At 45.1% G+C, this 25581-nt stretch overlaps 2 protein-coding genes across 3 annotated transcripts in view; one reads left to right on the forward strand and one right to left on the reverse strand.

Moving 5' to 3' along the window:
- The window catches only part of ZSWIM7 (zinc finger SWIM-type containing 7), a 34846-nt gene extending 14079 nt beyond the window's left edge, over positions 1–20767 (forward strand). For both annotated transcript variants that reach the window (XM_011359022.2, XM_023529994.1), the window contains exon 6: positions 18288–20767. The gene's annotated coding sequence lies outside the window, so the exon portion shown is untranslated. The remainder of the gene's footprint in view (positions 1–18287) is intronic.
- ADORA2B (adenosine A2b receptor) lies at positions 1226–24867 on the reverse strand. The gene is made up of 2 exons (XM_011359021.2): positions 24410–24867; positions 1226–2285 (listed from the first exon to the last, which is right to left on the reverse strand). Exons 1-2 carry the CDS (start codon positions 24742–24744, stop codon positions 1622–1624), a joined length of 999 nt encoding a protein of 332 aa, XP_011357323.1. The 5' UTR covers positions 24745–24867; the 3' UTR covers positions 1226–1621.
- Between the last annotated feature and the right edge of the window lie 714 nt (positions 24868–25581).

Consider the following 25581-nt stretch of genomic DNA (forward strand, 5'->3'; position numbering starts at 1 on the left):
TATCAGTGAGCTTCAGATATCCGTGGTGTTTTTTTTTATATCCACAATTAGATTCTTAAGTATCTGAAGTACCAGTAATTTTTTTTTATATCAGTGAGCTTCAGATATCCGTGGTGTTGGTGCCAAAATACCTTAAGTAAGCTGTATTGTTAGAATGGAAGTATCAAGTACAAGGGAAGTGCTCCGCATGCATTTCTGAGCTTTATAACAAGCCAAATGAAGGAAGGGACTAAAAATCATATCCTGAAGGAAGCTAAAGATACTCCTAGGGATTTCCGGTCTGAAGGAAAAAAGGCAAAAGAGACATACCAAGAGGAATGTTAGAAAGGAAAGAAGTGAGACTTGTTTGTTTCCCAAAGAGAGTACAGAGGAGCAATAATAATGAAAATGAACATGAGGCAGATTGCAGCACTGGACAAGAATTTAATTGGTAAAGCTGTCCATGGCCAAAATAGGATCCTAGAAGGAGAAGAATTCTTCCTTGTCTCTGTAGGAGTTTGTAAACATGCAGTGTCCTTGCAGGAATATTGCAGAAAGAATTAAAGGTGTGAACAGATGAAAAAGATGATTTTACAGCCTAGGAAATTCCCAGCCCTGTGCTCCCAAAACATGAGGTGCTAGTGAATGAATGCTGTGTGAAAAAGCCACAGATGTTGCAGTGTTCTGTGGTTGGCAGAGTCTTTAGTTACACTGAAGTATGGCAAATAAAATCTATCAAAACTTTTCTGCTACTTGGGAAATGGGCTGGGTTTAAATTTATTTTTTTAAGCAGTCTTCACGGTAAAGAATAGAAGATAAATGCAGCTCTTTCTGACAAGCCAACACAGCACCCTAAGCTTTTTTTTTTTTTTTTAATGTTTTATTTTTATTTTGCCTGATACACATACACAGTTACATAATTCTACTTAGTAAAATTTTCACACTTTGGAATCTGGCAAGTTGGCAAAACTTGAATTTGGGAGAGAAGTAAAATTCACTGCTAGCTCTAGGAGGGGAAAACGGAATCTGGTAGAAGAGGGATCCTATTTCTCTAGTTTCTTTCTCTAGGGTAGTTTGCTGTATATGGAAAAGAATGTTATCAACACTGATATCTGATAGTATTCTCCTTAAGAACTTATGAGAGTCTCATTTCCCTAAATTAATATAGTAGTTTCTTGATTAAAGAATTATACTTTTAATTTTCCTGATTACCTTCCTGGGAACAAGTATATATTTTTAGTATGCCCAACTTTTATTTTTACAGTGCCTCTCAGTTTAAAAAATATTTGTATTATAATAGTTCACAGTGTTTCACAGTAAAATAGTTTCAGTCATTTTCTACCATGAAAGAGGCAGACTTTAAAAAAACAAAACATTCTTTTACAATCTGTTCAAGCTATCAGCATCATCCACGCAGTAAGAGCAGCCAGACAGAACCATGTATATTTGTCAACCCTTGGAACCTACTAATAACATGTACATAGTAGCTAGACATGTCGTAACTCCAAGAAAGTGCTCAAAAGAGGCAACCCATATGCTTGTGAGGTGTAGCTGTCTTTTACAATGAGAATCAGCCAGTCATGTCCTGTCCCTTTGTTTATTATGAATTTGTGCCTTCTCCTCTAAGAAGACAGAGGCTAGGTCACAGGCCCACATCGAGGGCAGGCTCCACCCCCGTCTGCCCATTCCCACTCTTGAGGACATCTGTCTGGCAGAGAACATACCTGGAGATGATTTTGTGAAAAGTATAGCGGAAATCTCGGTTCCGGTAGGCATAGACAATGGGATTGACAACTGAATTGGCATGTGACAGGAGAATGGCCATGTTCATTGCCCACTTGGGCTTATCTTTAGCCTGAGCTGGCTGAAAAAGAGTGACACAGTTGATAGCATGTACTGGTAGCCAGCACAAAGCAAAAATCCCAACGATCATGGCTAGGGACTTAGCCGCGTGGATCTCCCGCTGGAGTATGGTCCTTGAGTGGTCCATCAGCTCAGTGCGCTGAAGCTGCCTGCAGGCCACCATGAAGATCTTGATGTAGATCACTAGCATTATGAGCAGTGGGGGCAGGACACACCCAAAGAAATTGAAATATACCATGTAGCTCATAGGGACTACATTCTCGAAAAGACACTTCACAAGGCAGCAGCTTTTATTCGTGATTCCATCCCAGGACTCTGTGCAGTTGGTGGCACTGTCTTTACTGTTCCACCCCAGGAACGGGGTCAGTCCAATGACAAAGGCAAGGACCCAGAGGACAGCAATGACTCCTCTTGCTCGGGTCCCAGTGACCAAACTCTTATACCTGTTCAAAAGAACATCATCTGTTATCATCGGTTTACAGTACTCAACAACTAAAGTCGAGGATCCCACCTCTGCTATTGTTTTATGGCCTTTACTCCTAACAGCCTCTACGGTTCACCCTCAAAAGGCACCATGGCCTTTTACCCTCTAAACCAACACTAAAGACCTGCAAACAGGCATGAACAGCTTTGCTCTAACAAGCTCAATAAGATTTTCATTCTTGACTTATTAACTCACCTCTGTTTAGTGACAAATCATGGTCATTGAGAATAAGTGGAGAAGTCTTAAAGGGTGCTTTCCAATTAACCCAGATACTGACCTGTGAATGTAGGTCTTCTATAAGACACTGTTCTGGGTGGTTGAGATAACAGCAGTGAACAGAACACACAAAGGTCCCTGCTTTTAAAGGGACTTACATTCTAGTAGGGGGAGACAGATAATAATAACAAACAAAAGTTAGTAAGTTAGAGGGCATGATAGGAGGATAAATGTATAGTAGAAAAAAAGAAAAAGTAAGGAAGATCAGAACTGGCAGGGACTAGTTTTAAAGAGGTTAGTCGAAGCTTCAGTGATAAGGTGACACTTAAACAAAAGGCTGAGGAAGTGAAGATTGGAGCCCCTTGGAATCAGGCATCACTGCCTGGTGGCTCTGGGCAAGAATCTGGTCTTCCACAAATACACTAGAGGTTTGCCTTGGATTATGGGAAGATTCGTCCCTAAATACCTCTGTAAACTGCTGGAGAACAAGAGTTTTGGCAATGTCCCTAACTGTCTCTACTAGCAGCAAAGTTGATTTTTTAAAAAATGGGAAATAACTTAGCAAATATTAAATTTTTAGTAATTTTTAAACCATTAAATCTTATTTAAAATCTCTACAAATCAAAATATACATTTTAGACATTTTGCTATAAACTAGTCTATATGTGGTTTATAGCAAACCTATAACCTTAGCTATTAATAGCTGGTCCATAATATATATGTTCAATATAACGTATTGAGTAAAGGAAATAAAATCTTTCGTTAAACTCTGGAAGAAAAATTGAGAAATAATTTGATACACATTACCTTAAGACTTGCCTATGGAAATTGTCCAATTTCCTTTGCCTGCAGGATAAAGCCAGTACTTTACAGCATGGCCCACAGAGCCCTCCAGGCCTCAGCCCCACATACCCAGTATCTGCCAGTCCTAATCAGTGGTTCCTCCTGGCTCATGCTGCTCTCAACATTGGATGGAACACCTGTTTTTGTTTCAAGGGTTACCTCCTTTCCTGATCACCTCTCAGGCAAAGATGGCCACTCCCACTCTCTGGCCTCATTTACACACCTTGTCATAGAGTTGCTTTATCTGTTACATTTATTTCCTCTCAAAGAGAATGTCAACCTCTTCAGGACTAGGACCTTTACATTGGTATCCCCAGGGCTTAGCACAGTGTCTGGCATGTAGTAGATGCTTAATAATATGACCATTGTGAGTACAGTCCTCATTTGTTATTTATTATCGAACAGCTTTAAAACAAAATTCTGTTTACTAGGAATATCTGATGCTGTGGCCTGGACAGACAGGAGAACTAATACAGTTTGCTGAGGAACTTAACTGAGATCTTGCCTCATAATTGGAAGTGATCCCTAGTCTCCTCTGCTCCCTATGAGGGTGGCCCTCAGCAGTGGGCAGCTCAGTTGTGGGACCTTTACTACAGAAGACCTGCTGGGCTTGGCTGCTCACTGAATTTTGCTTGGCCAGTAAATCCACCCATTTCCAAACCATTTCTGCTTCCCTCCTCATTCGAGGAAATAAAGCCATTCCTTAAAAAAATGTTATTCCTGGCCATTGCCTTACCAAAGAAATGAAGAATGCAATTAGTCCCTGCAGGATGACAAGGCAGCCTCCTAAAGGCCAAGCACTCAGAATCACAGGACTTTAGATAGGTGAGGCAACCATCTCAACAGCCCTGCCTTACTCCTTTGTTGTTTACAGCAGGGGTCTGAGGCCTGTGGCCTTTTAGGAACTGTCTGCACAGCAGGAGGTAAGCAGTAGGGGAGCAAGTGAAGCTTCATCTGTATTCCTCAGATCATCAGGCATTAGATTCTCATAGGAGCACTAGTCCCTGGTGCCAAAAAGATTAGAAACTACTGGTTACAGGACTCACCTGTATTTAACTGAGTACAGCTGAATACAGGCCAGCCCTGGGGGATGAATTATATCTGGGATAAGCAAATTCTCTTGTCAGTAATGGTCAGTGGTTGATAGTGAGGTGGTTCTGGGCAGTGAAACTGAAGGGAGTCTGCTAGGGTACTCTTAGGAAAGATTTGACTTCTTGATAAAAGGAGAGAGACCTATGAGGAGTTATTCCCCCTGCCCATCTCTTTGCACTTTGGGATGCTCTTCTGAGAGGCTGTGTAGATGCCTAGAACTGCAGCAGCCATTTTGGGACCAAAAGGGACAAGCCTGAAGACAAAGCAAAGGCAGAAGGAAAGAAAGAGCCCAGATCCTTTTTTTTCTCCTCCTCTTTAATTTCACCCCTCCCCTCCAGTTCCACCCCTGACCTCTGTTGCCGTTTCCCCTTAAGGACTGGATCTCTGAAGGTGGGGCATCTCCTCCCACACACTTGCAGTGTGTACCCAGGGCCTGGCACCCCCTGCGCACTCGGGGGCCTGGCGCACTTGGGGGCCTGGCACACTTGGGGTACAGTCCGTGGCTCTACCTAGGGTGTGAGCCCAGGACTTTCTGTGTGTAAAGCAGACATGCTAACCACTACACTATGGAGCTACCCCCAAGAGCCCAGATCCTTGAGGACTATACCAACCCTCGAGCCATCATGGCTCCATATTCTAGTTCAAGAGATAATTAAAAGTCTCGATTGCTTAAGCCACTGTTACCTGCAGCCAAAAGCATACTCATACAAACTGGAAGGGACTTTTATCTCTTTTAGTCCAACCTCTCCTAGTTTACAAATAAGGAAACAAAGACACAAAGCCTTTGAGAAACAAAGGCAATAGAAGAACCAAAGAGCAAAGCTAAGTCAGGACTCTCAGTCCTGTGTTCCTTGCACCACGTTATGCTGCTCCTTTTACTTTTTTAAAAAGCAATAATAGATATGGAGTACTCTGTACACAGAGGGATCACAAAGGGTGGCTTCTCGCTACAGTTCAAAACAACAACTGGAGCCCACACACATCAGAACTTATCAAAACTGCTATATCCTGCACATGCGAAAAACTACTTTTATGCTAAACTGTCTTAGATAAGGAAAAGCAGCTGATTTCATCTGTGAAGCAGCTGGTCACAACTTTCTCTGAATCCCTATCACAGCCTTTCTTCCTCATTGGTTCATATATCATTCAGAGTTCTTCTTTTGTACTATGCACTATGCTAGGCACTAGAAACATAATTACAGTCCTCATGGGTTGTAAAGCTAATGGAAGAGACAGTAAGTAAACACACAGATGTGTAATTACAAATCAGAATGAATTTCGCCAAACCAAAATGAACAAACAGAATACAGATAAGTCAAAAACAGGAAAATCTTGGGCCTGGGATGTTTCGGAAGATTTCTTAAGCAGAGCTAAAGGTTGAGAAGGAGTAAAAATTGAAAAATGGAAAGAAGAGCATTCCAGGAAGAGAGAACAGAATGCGTAAGGCTTTCAGATAGGATAGGATTTTACTTTCCTAAAGAAGCAAAAGGAAATGTGAATGAACCTGAAAGATGAGGCAGGGGCCAGCTCAGAAGCATAGGAAGGAATCCGGATTTTGATATTCAGAGTGCAATGGGAAGTACTAAAAGTTTTTAAGCAGGGAAATGGTAACGATTTATGTTTTATAAAGCTCAGAGAGATTGGATTTTAAGTGAGCAAAAAGGAAAGCAGATTAGTTAGGAAACTATTCAAGAAAATATGTTGACTTGGACCAGAGTGATAGCAAAGATGGTGCAAATAGATACACACTTTGGAGGCAGAACCAACAGTTCCCAATGAATTGGATATAGGAAGATGAAGACTCAAGGGCAATTCTTCGGGCTTTTTCCTCTGATGTATTAATATTTAATCAATACTGAAACTGTGTTAAAGGAAAGAGTGAGTTGTAAGGAAATTAAGATCAAGAGAATGGTGGATGTTACTATCCTGATGAAAATGATCAGTAGAGAGTAAATGCAGAAAAAAGGCAAGATTACTAAAGAATCTAAGAATCTGAGGAGGTGGGAGGATGTAGAGCCCAGGGCACATGTGGAGGTACTCTTCTCTGCCATGGCAGAAGGAGGAAAGAACAGGACCAATGCAGGGAGGGTGAGGATTGGGTAGTGAGAAGATAAAGGCAGCATCTCCTTTGAGAGCTGTTATTACCCCAGACAAGTGTGAAGAAAGTCATTACTTGAAGAAAAGAAAGCTAAGACACTCGAGTTGTTGCCTCAGGAAGTGGAAAAGGGAGCTTGCTAGAAAAATGTGGGATGGCCTTTATGATTTTTGTGGGTGGCATGGCTTCTTTTAACAAGGTGCAGGCTGGACCATGGGAGTCGGAGGTGAGGAAGAGTGAGAGAGAGACTGAGGAGATGAAAGAACTGAGACCAGGGTGCAGAACACTCAAGCAGGGTGGCTGTTGCAGTCAGCAGAAATGATGACAGCGGTAGGGGAGATGGTAGCAATGAGAGGAGGAGCAGTGTGTTTGGACAATGGGAACTTCAAAGGTTCAGGTATTTTGCAGGAGGGAAGGGGATACTACTCTGGAAAGGAGAGTAGAGAGAACCAAGAAAAAGAGCTCTAGCTCAAGTTCCCACCTGTCGTCCAGGATGCAATAAGGAAAGTAGTGTCCTTGAGGGAAGGGGCAGGTCTCAGCCAAGGCCGGGTCATGGAGGGAACATTCAGAGAAGAGGTTGAGGACGTAGGGATTTGGTGATATCCCAGAGAGCACAGAACTTGGGAAAGCGAGGTGGGACATTGAGTCTAATCAGCCAGGGGTTGATATATAGAGCATTGTGGGATTGAAAATTTAATTGAATTAATTTTCCGTGTACCTGAAATACTTGGCTAAAGTATTAAATATCCAACTCATGTCTACATTTTCATCTTTAATATACTAATGGTATATGAAACTTTAAGTAAAAAAGTTCATCATCCATTATCCATTTCTTCGTCTAAAACAAGTTCTTCCTAAATTCCTCCAAATTTGTAGATAGTTTCCCATTCTAGCAGCCTTAGAACTATATGACCAAATGCCAAATTTTGGAGACACTAAGCTACTAGCTTATATATCTCACTCAAACCGTGCCTCATGTGGTCAGAGCTGCTATCTCCAGTTTACAGATGTGGAAACACATCTCAGAGGCTCACAGAGGTTAAATTGTTGGCCTACTGTCCCTAAACTGCAGTCAGGACACGAACCCAATCTAATTGCCAAAAGCAGTCATTTTCCTGCTCAGGAAACTAGGGCTCTTCTCACAAATCCCAGCTTCCCTCTCTGCTTGGTCGCCCAGCCTTAAGTCAGCTGCTTCACTTTCTTCCCCAGACATGTCTGACCTTGCCAAAGCTACTTGCCAGTTCCAGGGAGCACCCCATTTATAGCTGGTCACATGGAAATTGGAGACCTGAGGGAAGAGGCATCTGCTACCCTTTCGTTGGCAGTCCTTAAAAGGCAACAGAGAGTCTTTATTCTGTTGAAGGACACAACCAGACCCACAGGAGAAGTATGGGCAACAAAGACAGAAGTACTTTTAGCACTGGAGCTCCAACTCCATAATGGCAGAATAGTCAGTATCTATAAGACCCATGCCTGGGCCCAGGCACAGGGTGGGAGATAGTCACAGATGCTGTAGAAAGAGATAAGTGTCCCTGCACTGAGCAGGATGCCAGAAAGGATGACCCCTGGGGTCTCTGGAGTCTTACGTGGGTGCTGGTAACCTCCCGCCATGTTCTCTCATTTTCCACTTACAGCTGTGCCTCTGTCCTTTCCCTGAATGCCCATCTCCCTCCCTGGCCCCACCTCTTGCCTGTAGACACCACGCCTTGCTCCCTGAGTACCAGCGGCTCTCAGAACATGTGTGTGTGTGTGTGTGTGTGTGTGTGTCTGTGTGTCTGTGTGTCTGTGTGTCTGTGTGTCTGTGTCTGTGTCTGTGTTGGTCTGTGTGTACACAACATTCTTGAAAGGCAGAACCATGTCCTTTCTTACATCTGCCCCTATGCCAGTCCGTGCTCTTCTGTGGAGAGCACTGAGCACAGCAGTAAGGCCAAGGAAGCCAGACATCTTCCCCAAGTGTAGGAGAAGTAAATGAAAGGCAATGTAGAAATGAATAAAGGAAACATAGGCCGCTTTATTATTCCAAACAAACAGGAACAATTCCAGCCCACACAAAAGGGGTGTTCTAGGAAAAGAAAGTCCATGGTCTAGGAAGGGGCTATGCCCCTGCTGTGCATGGAGCTGTGCTGTGATCTACCCATTCTCCATATAAGGGACTCATTAGCTAAGGAGATTAATAGAGTAACAGTCACATGGAGGGAATCAACAAAAGAGAACAGTGTGGACACTGAGGTTACATAATGAGAGGGAAATGCCAAGTGCTGCATAACAATTGCTGCCCTATTTCTGGGGCAGGGTCTTCTCCTCTGGCTCTGCAGTCCTCAGCCGAGACCAGGCCACCTTCTCAGCCATAGAAATCAGAATTCTCAGCTCTCAGGGCAGCTACTCTGGGCAGTGACATGGAGCCTGGACAGTCAAGCCAAGAAGTGGATAGAGTCTGAACTCTGGCATCAGAAAAATGGGGACGATGGTGGCTGCAGAACCCACCTCCATGCTGGGGCTTTTAACACAGATATAATATGTACAAAGCACTTTATAAATACAAATTGCTAAGTAAATGCACATGAGTTCTGTCGTGGCTTCTTAAAATTGTTTATTTAGGGACTTTTCTTTATAGTCCATCTAGCTCACAAGTTTCATTCCTCTGTAATACAGACATTTCTGCTATAAAGCAATGTATACGTTCTTAGAAAACCTCATATTCTCCAAAACTGCCCATAACAGGACTTATGTGCAAATGGGGTTAGGACAGACCACTCAAAACTACAAAATTTTTTAACTAGAGCAGTAAAAAAATACCTTAGACCACCCAGGTAGGCAGTTCAGCAGGGCTGGAGGCTGCCACAGTGAATATTAAAAATGTTCCAAAAAAGTCTAATGAAAATCCTGGCAAAACTTTAATTAGAGCAAGGCTGATAAGTGCCAAGACAATGCAGATGAAAGACGAGTACTGAGCCAAGGGACAGTTATTAAGTTGGGCATGGTGGCAGTGTGGCCTGCCACAATCGAGACCAACAGGCTGGGATGAGGAAGGAGGCCCAGGTATAGGCAGCGTTTTTTTCCTCCTTTCTGGGTGCCCAAATGGGCTCCTACTGCACAGCAGTCAAACCAAGAGCTTTTTCCTTACTGTCAAAAGACCATGACACTGTTCTCACTATTCCAGCTCTTTTTGCCTAGACAAAATCATAGATGAACCAAAGCAGTTGTCTGCATTGTACCAACATCCTTCTCCTATACCTATCACATGTACACTAGTCACAATACAGAAATTCACAGGGAAGCAGACCAGTTTGTACTGAACTACTCCACTGTGCTCCCATGGCACCCTGTGATTCCCACAGCACCCCTCCCATGAACCTCCCACATAACTACATTTTCTGACTCTTTCTACTGAATCATGCGCTCCTTAATGGCACAGACTCTATCTTGTTCACTGTCATATCCAAAACACTTAACATGGCCTGGCCAGCAAATGCTGAATGAAAGCCAGAATTTATAAGAAGGGAACAGAAATCTGGCTTCTTAATCACATATACATGTTTAACACCCACTTGGTAGCTCTAAACAAAACAAGGCATGGGATATGTAAATGTGTCTAGAGCTTCGGCTATATAGTTCACGTGAGGCTACCTGTATAAGGGAAATTTTTATGCGGAGTAGTTGCTTCCCATTTTTCAGATTTCTCATGGAACCAAACAGGGCTTTTTAAAAGTTGGTATGGACAGAAGAAGAAAAAGAAAATTTTAATAGCACTGTATTTCTGTATCTATTAAAGAAACAATATATAACCAAAAACGTTCCCACACAGAAAACTTAAGACCCACATGACTTCACTGATGAATTCTATCAAACATTTAAGATACAAATAAAGCCATTCTTACACAAAAAGAATAGATACTGTTTGGTTCTATTTATATGAAGTTCAGATCTGGGAGTGGGAAGAAGTTCTCTCATTTGCTATTTGTGGTAAATATATTGAAGGCAATTTGCCTTGTTTCTACAGTCTGAAACGGTCATAGCTCTAGCCTGCAGGGCAGTCTGAGGAAAGGACAGTGCCTGCTTACCCACTAAATAACTACCTGTGGTCACCAGAGCTCACCTTCAGGCTGAGTTCTGAGGAGGCTAGAACCGTCAGCTACTCTGGCTCCTGAGAGGTTCTAATCTATTCCAGCAAGTTCAGATATAGCTGAATCCAGTGATAAACCTAGTTGGGGCCTGAGCTGAGTCCACTGCCACATGAAAGGCGATTAGAAGAGATGCCACTTGTCCTTCACAGTCAAGAACAATGGATGAGGAATGCAAGTAGCAGAAACGAAAGTTGGCAGCACTCCCCACCAGCTTACTATGGCAAGAGGGGTGATCTGATAATGATTTAACTCATAGAGATTGAGAGTGGGGGCCAGGATTAGGTGTCCCAGAGTTCACCTTTAAGGCTTTTTTTTGGCAAGTCTCATATTTTGGTCTCATATATCAGATAGCACTCAGAGACAGCCCAAAATAGCTGGGCTCTAGACTCTGATCTCCACATAAAAAAAGAGCTTTGAGAGGCAAATGCCTGAAACCGGACCAGAGAAGTAAAAGCTACCTTGTCCTCCCCCTAAAAAAGTACCTTTCCATGACTGGGGTTAAAACACACTGATTCAGATAAGCATTAATTGTCATAATCATCAGCTTCCACATACACAAACAACTAGTAAGAAGAAGACATCAGTATGTCCCATTACTGGTGATGTTAACTTTGATCACTTGGCTACCAGGTTTCTCCACTGTAACTATTTTTCCCTTTGTAATCAGTATATATCTTGTAAATACCGTGAAACTTTGTAAATATCTTGCTTTTCATCAAACTTTCACCAATGAGTTTTAGCACCTATTGATGATTTTTTCCTGAACCAGTTAAGTACTGTGATAGTTGCTGAATGAAGACTTATTTAACCCAGTCATCCCAACTCAATAATTAGATGGCATCTACTGTAAGCAAGAGTTCTTCCAACTCATTATTAAAAAAGAATCTCCTAGCTCTGTTCTTTGTGAGGGCCTACAAGAAATGATGCTCCAGTAGCAATGAGCATACCTAGCCAAATCTTGGTTTCTAAGTACCATTCTCTACTGAAAGGAAACAAGGCTTCTTGGAGAAATGGCTGATTCCAAAGCCGGAAAACGGTGTAAGTCTGAAAAACCTTTCTGTGCCAGAAAGTAAGGAAGTGCTCAAAAAATTGATGGGAACACAAACAGAAGTGAACTCGAATAGGCTCCCATTGGCCAAATTTGGGCATCAAAACAAATTACAAGAATAAGTTATAACACATTTAATGAATATAAAATTCCATAAGTCCATACTAATATTTAAAAAATAATTTCAGGAAGAGCAGGTAAAAGATAAACCGTCTTTATAGAAGAATGCCAGTTGGTAATGGTGGAAGGAATGAGAAAAAAGAAAATTACCATAGTAGTAAGTAACTGATTCAGATATGAATCATCAATGGGGAAAACATACTTTACAGTGACAAGCCCTAGCAGACAGCCTTAACCAAGTGATCAGATTTAACATACCAACAATGGGACACATTGACATTGTGATGGACTGAAATGGACACAACATCATGTAGATAGCATTCCAACATAAAATAACCAAAAATGTTTAACATGAATCTAATCATAAATGACCAAATCCAAATTAAGGGACTTCCTGTAAAACAAATAACCTGGACTCCTCAAAAATGTGACTGTCTTGAAAAAGAAAAAAAAAAAAAAAGATCAAGGAACTATCAGATTAAAGGAAAGTAAAGGAATTAAATGCATACATGACTTTTTACTGGAACCTGGCTTAAAAAAAAAAACTGTAAAGAATGTGATGGGGCTCACTGGGGACATCTGAATATAGTATCACTGTTAAAATTCATGAGTATAATTTTTTTGTGTGTATGACAGAAAGCAAATGTAGCAAAAATATGAATAATTTGTGTATTTAAGTGAAGGGTATACAGAATTCGTTGTATTAGTTTTGCAAAGCTGTGGGAAAAAAACACTACTTTAGAATGATCCATTCATTCTGAAACCACAGACCACATTAGATTAGTCAAATGGACACAGATATGTATGTGTGTGTGTATATATATGTGTATATATGTATATATTTTAATAGCAGGGACTTTTAAAAATTACAAATGAATGCAATGTGTATGTGCTTATGTATGTATATACACACAGACACACTCTGCATTCATTTTGTAATCTTTTAAAAAGTCCTTGCTATTAAAAAACTAGATTACTAATGATTTCTGAAAATGCCAAATTTAAGAGCTAATTTATCCCTCTGTAACCTGCTAAATTCTCCCTGTTGGTTTTGGTGAAGCCCGTCTAGTTTTTCTCCTACCTCTACAGTTTCTCCTACCTCTCCACAGTCTCCTTTGGGCTCCTTTTCTACCACCATCTGTCTTGAGGACACCCTCCTTCAGCTTCTCATGTCTAGGCAATGAGCTCATCCATATTAGGGCTAATCCCCAACATTACCCACATGCACCCCCCCCCACACACACACACAGACACGTGTGTAGACACATGCATACAGACACATACTTCCAACTTCTAAATATGTTGGAAGCTAATAACTGGACTAAGTACTGGAGATAATGAGGGAAAAACATGAGCCCCACCCCCACTTATAATGGAGAAGAGAAGGCAACCTTAAACAAATTACAAAATAATTAAGAAAATAACTCTAAGCATGTAGAAAGCTGCAAAGGACTTCTAGGTGCCTTCCAAAGAGAGTGGCGAAAATTCAGAAGATTCAGCAGGTAGTGAATATTTCAGGCAGAAACTAGCATGTGCAAAGGCCTGACCTCAGTAAGTTCCTGGAATTGAGAGGGGTCCTGAGAAGCCAGAGCAGAGAAACAAAGGAGAAAGGAGCAGGATGAAGGAACTAGAGCCAGTGAGTTGAGAGCTTATCCCAAGGCACTGGAAGTATTAGGTAAAGGAAGGAGGTGCAATCAGGTTTTTGTTTTAGAAAGATTGCTGTTATGTGAAGAATAGGCTAAAAGGACAAGCATGGATGCAGAGAGATCAATTAGGAGACTGGCATCCTGGAATAGGGTGAAAGTAGAGATGGGACAAAAAGAGGTAATTGTTGAGAAGGTTTAAGAAGTGCAACTGACAGGACCTGTTCTGTAATATCTTTCAATAAAGCTTTGTCGTTTTCTACATTAAAAAAAAAAAAAAAAAAAGGATTTGGGCAGTGGTGTTGAATCAGCACTGGAAATCGAGATGTCATACACAGAAAGCTGCTTTGGGAAGAAGGACTGACCAGCCCCAAACTCCAAATTCTACCACCTACTCTATAACTCAGCTACCTACTGCATCGCTCAACCTGCAGGCACCTTAAACACTACCTGTGCAACACTTTCCCAAAGCCCCTGTGTATTTAGGGTGGCAGAAGCCAGCTGCCAAAAAATCTAGGAGTCACCCTGGACTTTCCCCTCTCCATCATGCCCAACATCCAACCTAGTCAGCTAGTCCTCTTGAACCTGTCCTCTATGATCCCATCTTCCAGCCACACGCACACCATGCAACATGTGGTGTCAATACAGATACACTTGTCAATCACACAGGCTGACTAGGCACTGCACATTTCATACCCGTAAACTCCCCTCCAGCTGGCCCTGACCAGCCATGTCTCTAGTCCTTCACTGATTGTGGTTTCAGAGTCCAACCTTGGTTATCAGGATTCCTTCCTGTCCTGGTCTCTTGGTTGGCTAAGTGGCTTTACCTGTGGCCCCTCTGCTCCAATCTCTGCAAGACCCTTTGGCTGGCATTAGATATCAACTCACCCTGGTATAGAAGTTCTTATTTTACACGTCTCAAATATCTCTAGTGAACTGCCTCCATCTTCATGGCCTCTGCCTTGGTCATGCCTTCTTCCTTTTCATCTGGATGACAACTGGCTACCCTACATAATCTTGTCCCCTCCAATCTATCCTCCCTGCTGTCCACTAGAATGACTTTTATAATGCAAATCTAACCAGATTAAACTCCTGATTAGAGTTCTACATTGGCCTGCCAGGTCCCACCTAATTATCACTTCTCAGAAAATCACATTGAAATGGCAGTAGAGAAACACAAAAGCAAATGAATTCACAACCATCCTAAAAATGGGAGTGGAGGGTGACATCAGCAAATTGAAGATTTTGATGAGTTTCTAGAAACTAGAAGGCAGATAGGATCTTCAGGATGGGGCATGAAGCCCTAAATCAAACAGGGATGGCCAGGAAGAAAGGCTCCAGTCTAGCAGACAGCAGGTTCTAGAATGAGATTTAGAAGAGGAACAGAAATCAAGGGGAAGACTACCTGTGCACTAGCTTTGTGGGCTCCCTCATCCATATAGCCATTGTCCTCCCATCTACCATGGAGCTAGGCATTTATTCCCACCTCCCACCCTCTCCTAAAGCTGAAGCTTGAGACCTAGTGATGGAGGATGGGGTGGGAGAAAGAGTTTTGATTATATACGCTCTGTGCTACATGAAGGAATCTGAACCATGTGAATCTAAAAACTGTTTTTCAAAAATTTGTAAATTTTTAGCCTTAAATCAAAACTAAAATAGGGCACCCACTGCAAAACCCCGTTGTAATGGTCTCTACACCTATCTCGATATCCTCCCTTGAATAATGTTTGCCTTACAGTTAATAAAAAAAAAAGAAAAAAAAGAAAGCCAAAATAAAAAAAAATAGAAGAACTAGGGGGGAAAAGTCAAGGAACTTTTCCAGAAGAGAATGAAAATTTGTATATCAAAGAACATTTAAAAGACAAGATCAATCGAGGAGGGGAAGTATCCACCAATCTATTAAGAATCCCAGAAGGAAAGAAGAGAAAATGGAGATAAGGAAATAACCAACAAAATACATATTTTTTAAATTTTAGAACTGAAGACAGACTTAAGTCTTTAGATTGGAGAAGTTCACCTAGAAGTACCATCCCCAATGAAGGAAAAAGCTGAAGTCAATATGTAAACTCAACCTCATGAATTTTCAGAACACCAAGCAAAAGCAGATGATCCCACAGGCTTCCAGAGAAGAAATGCAACTTACAGATAAGACTATTATATGCATCTGACTTCTTGAGCAACACTGAGTATTAAAGCAGTGCCTTTAAACTTCTGAATCATATCCAGTCAAATTACCAATCACATGTGAGAAATAAAAACATTTTTGGCATATACAAACCAAGAAAGTTTATCTCCCATGTCCTGAAAAGGATGTATATACAAACAAACAAATATGTATCCCAGAAAGAGGAAAGGAAACATGGAATGCAAGAAATAGTAGAACAACTCCAAGAGTATGATGAAGTCACAACTGACAGTTGTTCAGCACACTTAAAAGGCACATTAGGACAGTCAGCAATGAGGATGATGAAGAAGCTGGATCATCATAAGGATGTGGGAAGCCATGTTCTTCCTTTAATTTCCTTTTAATTTCCTAATGAGAAAATCACAATCCAAATATATGAAGCAGACTAAAACGTGGTATAATTTTGAGCAGTAGATAGCACCTAAAAATAGAATCCACCTGACCTGGTCATTAGAACTGGCTTCTTGAGAAACATATGTTTAGTGACAGGAGTGCATTTTCTACTCCAATCATACTACTGGGTTCTGAGGTGAATAAGGAATACACAAGTAAAACTTTATAAATGCCCTTAATCCGTTTGCAATTTTCAGATACTCTCTACAAAGTTCAGGAAACTGTCTTATAGTTATAGAATAAAATGTAAATAGTATTAACCTTGACAGTATAAAAGTAATGGTATAATATAAATGTATTCATTTCATAATTTGTGTAGGAAAAAAACACAAGAAACGGTGGTTGCCTTTAATAGGCAAATTAGGAATCCAGAGATCAGAGCTCGGTGACTACTTTCACAGTTTACCCTTCTATATGATTTCAATTTCTTTACAACAGCATGAATTACCTTTTTGAAAGTAAAACTTCTATTGGGTAGGCAGTGTACTAAAAGTAATGATACAGTTGATAGCAGAAGGCACAGAGATGTGGAAGGGACGGTGATAATATACTTTCCCTCAGTTTTCATGACAGTTAACAAATACTGCCTACAATTCATGGAATTAGAAGTAGAGGCTGAAATATGATCCACAGAAAAAAAATAAAAATACTATATAACAAAAATTGGCAAGAGCAGGGCTGGGATGAGGGATTGCATGAGCTGCAATCTTCCTGTTACATGGTGGAGTCAACAGATTCTGTTTAAAGATGACAGCACAAGTCCAGGTGTTGCCACAGAGAGAGGAGTGACCCTCAGAAGAAATGCCATCAGAAGCAGTCTGCAGGGGCTGCCCTGCAAAGAAGTAGTGAGGGGCAACAGAGGGGAGACTTCCACTTTTCCTTTTATACCCTTCTGCACTTTCGAATATTTACTTCTATGCACACTGGTTGACTTCTAAGTCAAAACAAAAACAAAACAACCTCTTCCATGGACTTACCAGTGCTTTGAGGACTATACCCAAACTCCTTAGCAAGCGTCTAGGCCCTCCTTGATCTGCCTGCTCTTAGACCCCCGGCCCACACCCAAGGCTGTGAAGCCAAAACTGTAGCTTTCCCACTCTGCTCCTGCAAACATGCTCCACCTCAGTTCAGAATGCTCTTTCCTCCCACTTATCCCATACACAAACTACAAGCATCAACTCTCTAGAAAAAGCACTCCCTCCCCCTCAGCCTAGACTGAGTTAGAAGGCCATTCTGGAGCCTGTGACATTCTGTTCTCAACTTTAGTTCTGTCAAAGAAGGTATATTTGCTATTTGCCATTAAGATCCTGCCACCAATGGCAGTGTCTCTAGGCTGTTAGCTTCAAGGGATCAAGAGCACAACCTGTTAATCCCCTGAGGGAAGAATAACCATGTCTAAAGCCCAATGCCAAAGGTCAGTAATGAAGCTTAAGCATTAGGAAAATGCTTGGCCTCAGTTCCCCCATCCGAAGAAAGGAGGCAGGAAGATATCCTCCACAGGTCCCAGTTACATTCTATGACATATCATGCACACCGGCCATGGTATGTATAGCTTTCTTCTTCCTCACTTCGCTATAAATTACTATATACCTATAGTCTTCTTTGTCCTTTGTAATTTTTAAAGGGTCCCAATCACAATTTGCTAGTGTCCTCACTCATCTGCTCCTAGAAAAGACCACTCATTAGTGGGTGTTTTTGGATGACCATGGTGCTTAGAGCCTTTCCCTTCAGCTATTTACAAGCTGGCTAAGGGCTCTTGGGAAGACAGGATTACCCAGTACTGGCTTCTATGTGGCCCTGGGCTAATCTTTGAGCCTTGGTTTCTTCATCTGGGAAGCAATAGGGAAGGTCGTAGTATCTGCCCCTGGAAGGTTGTTGTAAAGGTTAAACAAGATGAGGCATGTAAGTTTCCTGGCACACAGAAAAGGCTTCAAAAGTGTGGCTGCTGTTCACAGTATTAAAAATTCTAATGTCCGGAGTAGCTGAGAACATAATTCCTCATATCTGTCCCTGCGACTGTGATTACAAGCCGACAGGTCAAAACAGTGAGATACAGAGCCTGGGTCCCACAGAATAACCGGTCCTGCCACTGTCAGTCCAGGAGGGCCCCACGAGGCAGGAAACCCTGGGCACACCATTACAGGGAAGGGAGCGCAGATTATCCGTCACGTGGAAAATGTTAACTTTTGTCCCTTTACACAGGCTCATTCTTCAGATGATCAAAGACAACTACCTGTGCTTTTCATTTCTGTGGAAACACTGCTGAGGCCAGGCTTGCCACCCTTCCAGGCACACAGAGCAGTACATGCTGTGGCCTGATCTGCAGAGGAGCTCCTAGTCACTGGGAAATCTCACTGCCTTCTGTGATCAACTCCAGGCCAAAGTCCCCAGGCAAGCCAGGGTGACTGGTAGACCCCTCTACCACCCTTCAGGAGGAGCCCTGTGTTCCCATTCACAACCCTGAGTGCTCACAAACTCTGCCTTCATCTCCCCTGCCCTGCAACTCTCAGGTGCTCCTGCATGACCGTCCAGCTGGTTGGACTCTACCCTCAACCAGGGAACAAGACTCTAGGAACCCTTCAGATTGGACTATCCTGGTTCACACCTGGTTCTAAGTCAGCTCTTGAGGGCCTCACTGACCAGACTAGACCAGAACAGACCAGACCTCAGCCTCTGCCTAGGCATGTGTGTACCCAGTGGAGAACTAAACTGCCCAGGAACAAATTCCTGGGCTGGAGGTTCCCGTCAGCATATATGGACATGGGCTCAGCCACAGCAAATTGCAGCACCTGCAGCTGGTTTAGTCATTGCTCCAGGCTGGGAGGTGAAATTGAGATGAGTGTATGCTAACAGTGGAGGGTAAATAACAGAGCAACACCCAAGTCCCTCCTTCTGAGAGGGTCAGGTGACTTTTTCTCCAGTCCTCAGAGCAATATCCATTATGTAGGTAACAGGATGGCCCCAGGACGGTGCATGAGAGCCAGAAGCCAGGACTTGTGGGCCTTTCCCAAAGCATCTGCAGCACTGTCCTTGGATCAGCTCTCGCATAGAGCACCTGCTGGCTTTCTGAGTGTCTCTCTGCCCCGTTTCTCCTCAAGCCTGTGAGAGATCCTTTCAGAAGACGGTGTCCCTATTTCCCCTCTTTTCTTCACCAAAATTTACTGGACCATCTTTTTTCTGACATTTCAGGAGAAAGCTCTGCCGATTACTGGGATCTGCCATCCCTCCCCAAGTCTTTTTTTGGATAGTCCCCCCACATTGTCCCAGCTTCCCCACAATAACACACACTCTTCGCCTAGTCACTCATGTATTGATCCAAAATGGGGATCCCTACCCATGCCTGACATCATGCCATTGGGTCCTAGACTCTAAGACCAAGCCTCTCCCCTCATAGTGTTCATGCTCTGGTGGAGAGAGACCATAACATAGTAAAGACATGATTTAATGATAGAGTCAGTGGTAAAATAAATGTGGAGACTGAGAGAAGCCTCTTCGCTGAGAGAAGTGGGGAAAGGCAGTACAAAGACTGGGGTTGGGGAAAGAACTTGAACCAGCATGGCTGTTCTTTGGTGAGTAAGATAGGGAGGGGTATAAGCTGGGGTAGACAGAAGCTGGATCATGCAGGGCCTTGAGACCAGGGCGGGACATTCATATTTTACTCTAAGTGCCACTGCACAACTTTAAGCAGGGGAATGGTATGATCTGAGTTTCCAATAATCTCAGGTAGCTGTGTGGAGAATGGTTATGAGGGAGTAGGAGGAGATGAGGTACGGGGCCCATGGTGGGAGCTGTCGAGAGCTGCTAAGAGGACATGAGCAATGACATCCAAGAAGTGACCATTAGATTTGACAAAAAAGGGGGCATGCAAGAGTGACCTGATAGGAGCTATTCAGTGACACTATGGTGACAACGGAAGTGGAGGCAGTGAAACTAGATGACTTGTTGGAAAAGTTTACTGTGGAGAAAAAGGATGAACCAGTAAGTGGACAGAGTATGCAGTTGATGGAGAGTTGATATAAGCATATCCATATATTAATGGTGGTTTCCTGGGGCTACTGTAACAAAGTGTCACAAACTTGGTGGTTTAAAATATTTATACTCTCATAGTTCCGGAAGCCAGAAGCTGGAAATCAAGGTGTCGGCAGGGCCATGCTCCCTCCAGAAGCTCTAGGGGAGAATCCATTCCATGCTTTTTCCAGCCTCTGGTGGCTGCCCCAGCATTCCTTGGCTGTGGCCACATCCCTCCAGTCTCTCCATCTCTGCACAGCCTCCTCCTTTCTCTTTGCATGTTTATTTTATAAGGATTTGATTGTATTTAGGGGCTACCATTTAATCCAGGATAAGCTCTTCTTCTCAAGATCCATATAAGGAAATAGTCATTCCTTTCCCATAAGGTAATATTCAAACATTCTGGCAATTAGAACATGGATATCTTTGCGGGGGTCGGGGGGAATACCATTCAACCCATTACAATGGGAACGATCTAGAAGAGAAAGATAACACTGATATGGAAGAAGGGAGAACCCCAGGAGAGGAGTCTTTGGAAGAGTTGGAGGGACAGGACCCATAGCTGAAAATGTTCCTTCCTAGCTTTATTTCAAAACAACATTAAAGGTGAATTTGATCATATGGGAATTGTAGCTCAATAAAAAATAAAAAAATAAAAAAGGAAAGAAAAAAGACTTATGAAAAGACTCAAAATTCCTTACCAACTCCCACCCTACAGTATAATCAGCTAAAAGGAGCTAAATGGAGGCCACATTTTTTTCCCAAGGCACCAAGTCTTGCTAAGAAGTCTTAAAAATCTATTCATAGACCAGATATGCGAGGCACCAAGAAAAAGGGGCAAAGGGAGCAGGGAGAGTGACAGAATCAGGGTCCATGGACAGATCAGACAAACACGCCCTTTCCATTATGTTGACAGATCTGGCCAACAAAGCACTCCCTGGAAAACACCCTCCTCAGCCCACTGGGAAAACAGCTGGCCTCAGCCTACTGGAGACTCAACACACAGTGCAGGGAAACAGAGTCAAGGAGCAGGGAAGGGAAGGCCCTTAGGTAAATTACACAGTTGCCCACTCCATCCCAACTCAGCTGGGGCTGTGGCATGAAGTGGACCAGGCCTAGATTAGGGAGGAGAAAGTGTTCCTGCTATAAACAACCTGAGGGTAAAGTGAGAGCTAGGGAGCAGCCTGGGCAGACACATTCCCCGGACCACTGACACACATACACCCAGCTCCGACAGCAGTCTAGTACCTGGCTCTGCTGTATGCATCGCCACCCCCCCAATCCTGTCCATTCCCAGTGGCACCACTGACTGGACCCTCTGCCAGAAACATCAGGAATTATGTGAACTTGAACTGGAGGAAGCAGACCTGTTTGTAGATACCCCTCACTCCAAAGGCCAAGGGCAGTGCCTGTGAGTGGACATTCTTCCTTTTCAAGTCTGGCCAAAGTTGTCATTTTTGTGCCTAGCATCATCTTGAGGCTTCCCTTTCCTCCTGCACTGTAATCTTCCCCATGTTAGTAAACGGCCTTGGCAACTGGGTGGCAGATGGGGGCTGTGGCCTTGAGCTGTGCTCACGGCTGACCACATAGGCCTGGCACTCAGCCTTGAGGTACAAATACCTTCTAAGTCTACCACACCAGTGAACCTAGGTGGAACCTATGGCATGTCCAAGGACTGCTTTTAACCTCATTCCCTGGACCTCACCTTCATTCTTGTTTGCCTTTATAGGGGAGACACATCCTCCCAAACAGGGCACTTCTCACTTTACTCCCACCTGGAGTTCCATAACTCCAAGGAGGGCCTTGGAGCCAAAGTCAGAGCTGGCTCCCAGCCCATGTCAATGAAGTGAAGGGGAGCCTCAAGTTTTCCTGACTCCAGGAATGTTCTCAAACTTTAGTGGGACCAGAAGTCCCCAGTTAAAGATACTGATACTGGAATCACACACACACTCCATCCTAGAGATTCTAATTCCATAGAGCGGAGTGGGGCGGGGAATGGGGTGTGGGTGGGGGGCTATAATCTTTATTTTAGCCTGCTTATAGGTACCAGCCCCCAGGAGGGCTCAGGAGCCCTGAGAACCTGTACACCTCTCCAACTCACGAGAGTAGGGGTGAGTGCTAGGGATAGGTCAAATGCTCATATCTTCCTGGGACAGGAAGTTGGGGCCGCTTGCATATACCTCTTCCAGACCTCTAAACTCATGTGGGCAGGCCAGGAAGGCAGGGATGGGACAAGCTTCGTGATGACTCCACTAAGCATTCTTCCCTCCCTACCCCTACACTCATCTCCTGCCTTAGCAAAGGCAAAGGAGAAGTTAGGGGCCTGTAATTCATGTTTCTTTCCTCTTAACACAACCACACCCATTTTTTTTTCAAGACTCCACCCAGCAACAAACCAGGACAAAAACTAACAATTTTAAACTTTTATGGGACTTCCTACTCCATGGGGCGCAAGAGATTCTTCCGGTAACTCCTATTGAGCTGGGGTCTCCTTGGACCTCTGCCAGCGGCAAGCCCATGGGGCTTCCGTTATATGGGCAACTCAAGGGTGGGGGCTTGTGAGTACCTGTTGGATGCAAACAGTCCAAAAGCCCACCAAGTAATGAACATGAGGACCAGTAGGCAGGAAAGAGATCTCGAGAGAGAAGAGTGTGCCATGTCGCCCTAAACCTCGGAAATGTCTGGGCTCTGGCACACCTGATAGGATGCATGAAGCCTCCTGGTCCGATGCCAAGGGCAGCAGCACATGGAAAAGGCCCAGACATGCAGATCAGGCTCACAGCCCAGTCAAGCAGGAGGTTCCTATTCAGATGGGGACCCAGGACACAACCCACAGGGAACAGGCTCAACATGTCTGCCTGCTACAAAGGCTTCTGGGAGCATTGTCATGGTCAATTCCCTCAAACACGTTTCTCTTAGAACCACCAATTTATTGCAGGCAAGATCCACTTCTAGAAATGGCAGGCAATACTCTTTCTGCCCACTGATGCCACACATAGCCCTGTAAGTCAGCCTGATGGCACAGTGGGAATATGGTGCCAGCTCTGAGTTCAAGGCCTGGCTCCAACACTCATTCCAGATGCACCTGAGCTTCCATCCCTTCATCTATAAGATGCAATTAGCAGTACCCTCTGGAATTACTGCAAGGATTAAAGGATGTAAGTTTAATATAAATTGCTTCACTGAGTTGGCACTCAGTAAAATAATTCTTTCTTTTCCCTCCTACTCCTGTGACTCAGTTCCCTGTCTCAGCCCCAAACCCAAAGAGATCCAAGTTCACCTAACTCGGAAATGCCAAAGGAGCCAGCCACCAAAGCAGAGCATACTTTCAATAAGCCTTAAGGTTCCCTGACACTCCTGCTCTCAAGAGCTTAACTCCGAATTCTTTGGTCATCTACAATTGGGGCTCCAATCCTGTTGCTGGCGGCTCCATACCCTGAATCCTTACATTTTCCCAGTGCTGGAGAGAGGACCAGTAAGTTCTCCAGTTTTCTGAAATCCTGGCGGTACTCTCCCAGCCTGCTGGGACAAGGACAGCAGGGATAGTCAAGGTTACACAATGGCATGAGGTGCTAAAGCTCTTGGTGAAAGGAGAAGGCATTTTACCACTTTTTAAGACTATATAGAGGGGATCTGAGCTAACATTAACCATGCAGGGACACCTGTCCGTAGCATTTCCCCAAGTTAACTGGCCCTTCCCCGCCCAAGGTGGCCTGGCCCTCATTTTGTGCCAGGTACATTCTGAAGTTGGGTCGTGAGTAGCGTCCATTCTGACAGCGCTAAGTCCCAGCGTCCGAAGTTGCCCTGGAACCTTCCCTTGAACCTCCCCGGGCCGCCAGACCCCCAGCACTCACAGGGCCGTGTCTGGCCGCTGCTCCTGCCCCGGGTCGGCCGCGGATGCGGAGTGGAAGGAAACAGCCGCAAAGGAGGAGATGGGATCAGCAAACCTCTCGCTCCCAGGCCTACACCCGCCTGCGGGGGTGGCGCTTTCCCCGGAGTTTCCACAGCAGGCTGGGATCCCATGGTCTACACTCCCCGGAATCCCTAGAGTTGTCTGTCCTTACGCAGATCCCCTTAAAAAACGCACCCTTCCGGGGGAGCAGAGGCCTCCAGGGCCCGGCCAAAGGCACCAAGAAGTTCTGGGCAGCCCGGGCGCACGCATCTCTGGGGATGGCCGGCGTCTTCCAGGCTGGGACCGGAGCTCAGAGCGCCCCGAGTGCCTCAGCCTGGCCCGTTCCCAAGGGCAGGAACCTGCCCCCGGAGCGGGCGGTCCTTGGCGGTGCTTCAACGGGGCTCGGGGCCGCCGCGCGCCTCACCTGAGCGGGACGCGGATGGCCAAGTACCTGTCGACCGCCACCGCCAAGAGGCTGAAGATGGAGCTCTGCGTGAGCACGAGCACGAAGCAGGCAAGGAAGAGGCAACTGTGGAAGTCAGTGCAGAAGCCCAGGCTGATGGTGATGGCGAAGGGAATGGCAAACAGCCCCACGGCCACGTCGGCCGCCGCGAGGGACACCAGAAAGTAGTTGGTGGGCGTCTGCAGTGCGCTCGACGTGCCCACCGCAGCGCACACCAGGACATTGCCCGCCACCGAAAGCGCTGCGATGGCCAGCTCCAGCGCCACGTACAGCGCGTCCTGCGCCTCCAGCGGCATGGCCGGTGATGTCGCCTACCCCGGCCGCGTCGAGCGCGGGGCAGCCGCGTGGGCCCCGCCGGGCATGGCTGGAGCGCCCGAACCGCGCGTCCGCCAGCGGCGTCTGACCCGCCAGGCTCCCGCGCTCAGGGCCGGGACCCAGGGGGCGGGACAACGGAGGGGTGGCAACGCCCATTGGCCGGCGTGCCCGCCCTTCTCGCACTCCCCGCGGAGCACCGCCCTTTCCCCCTAGTCGAGGTCCGCACCCGCGCAGGGCCACCCTGGTCTCCGGAGCGCGGGAGAGAGCGTGGGCGTTGGGCCCCGAGGCGTCTCATGGTAACGATATCTGACAAAGTCAAGTTCCCCAACTTCCTAATGCTCCAACTCTGTGGGTGTTTCCCGAGCTGTCGCACTGTCTTCTAACTAGGGCGGCGCGGCGCGGCGCGCCCAGAGCCGGGGCGGCTCCGGGGTTTGAGACCCGACTCTACCCTGGGCGTTCGCCAGTCTCCGTGAGCCCACGCGAGAGGACACCCCCTCAAGCCATTCCACTGCCGGGCAGGGCGAGTCGAAGACCTGAAGGCTTTCGCGGCTCCCCTGCTAGAACCCTGCGGACCCTGGTGGACAGGCGGGACTCGCCTTGCTAACTGGACGAGATGCATCAGGGAGGGGAGAGAGGGGCCTGAACACGCAGGCCGCCTCGCGCCACACACTCCCACTGGACCTGTCCCTTCCAGCTGCGGCACCCTAGGGCCAAGATGGTTTTGCGATGCTGCATCGCTGCGCCACCCTACCCCTGCAATCGCGTGCCAGTCTCCCCAGCCTTCCCTCTTCCCTGCCCTTCTGCCACTGTCCAGGAGG

The sequence above is a fragment of the Pteropus vampyrus genome, unplaced genomic scaffold (genome assembly GCF_000151845.1).
Source record: "Pteropus vampyrus isolate Shadow unplaced genomic scaffold, Pvam_2.0 Scaffold44, whole genome shotgun sequence".
Lineage (NCBI taxonomy): Eukaryota > Metazoa > Chordata > Mammalia > Chiroptera > Pteropodidae > Pteropus > Pteropus vampyrus.

Coding starts and splice junctions, on each gene's coding strand:
- ADORA2B (XM_011359021.2), bottom strand. CDS start 24,744: ATGCCGCTGGAGGCGCAGGACGCGCTGTACGTGGCGCTGGAGCTGGCC. Junction 2,286..24,409: donor GCCATCCGCGTCCCGCTCAG/GTGAGGCGCGCG, acceptor TCTTTTGAACAG/GTATAAGAGTTTGGTCACTG.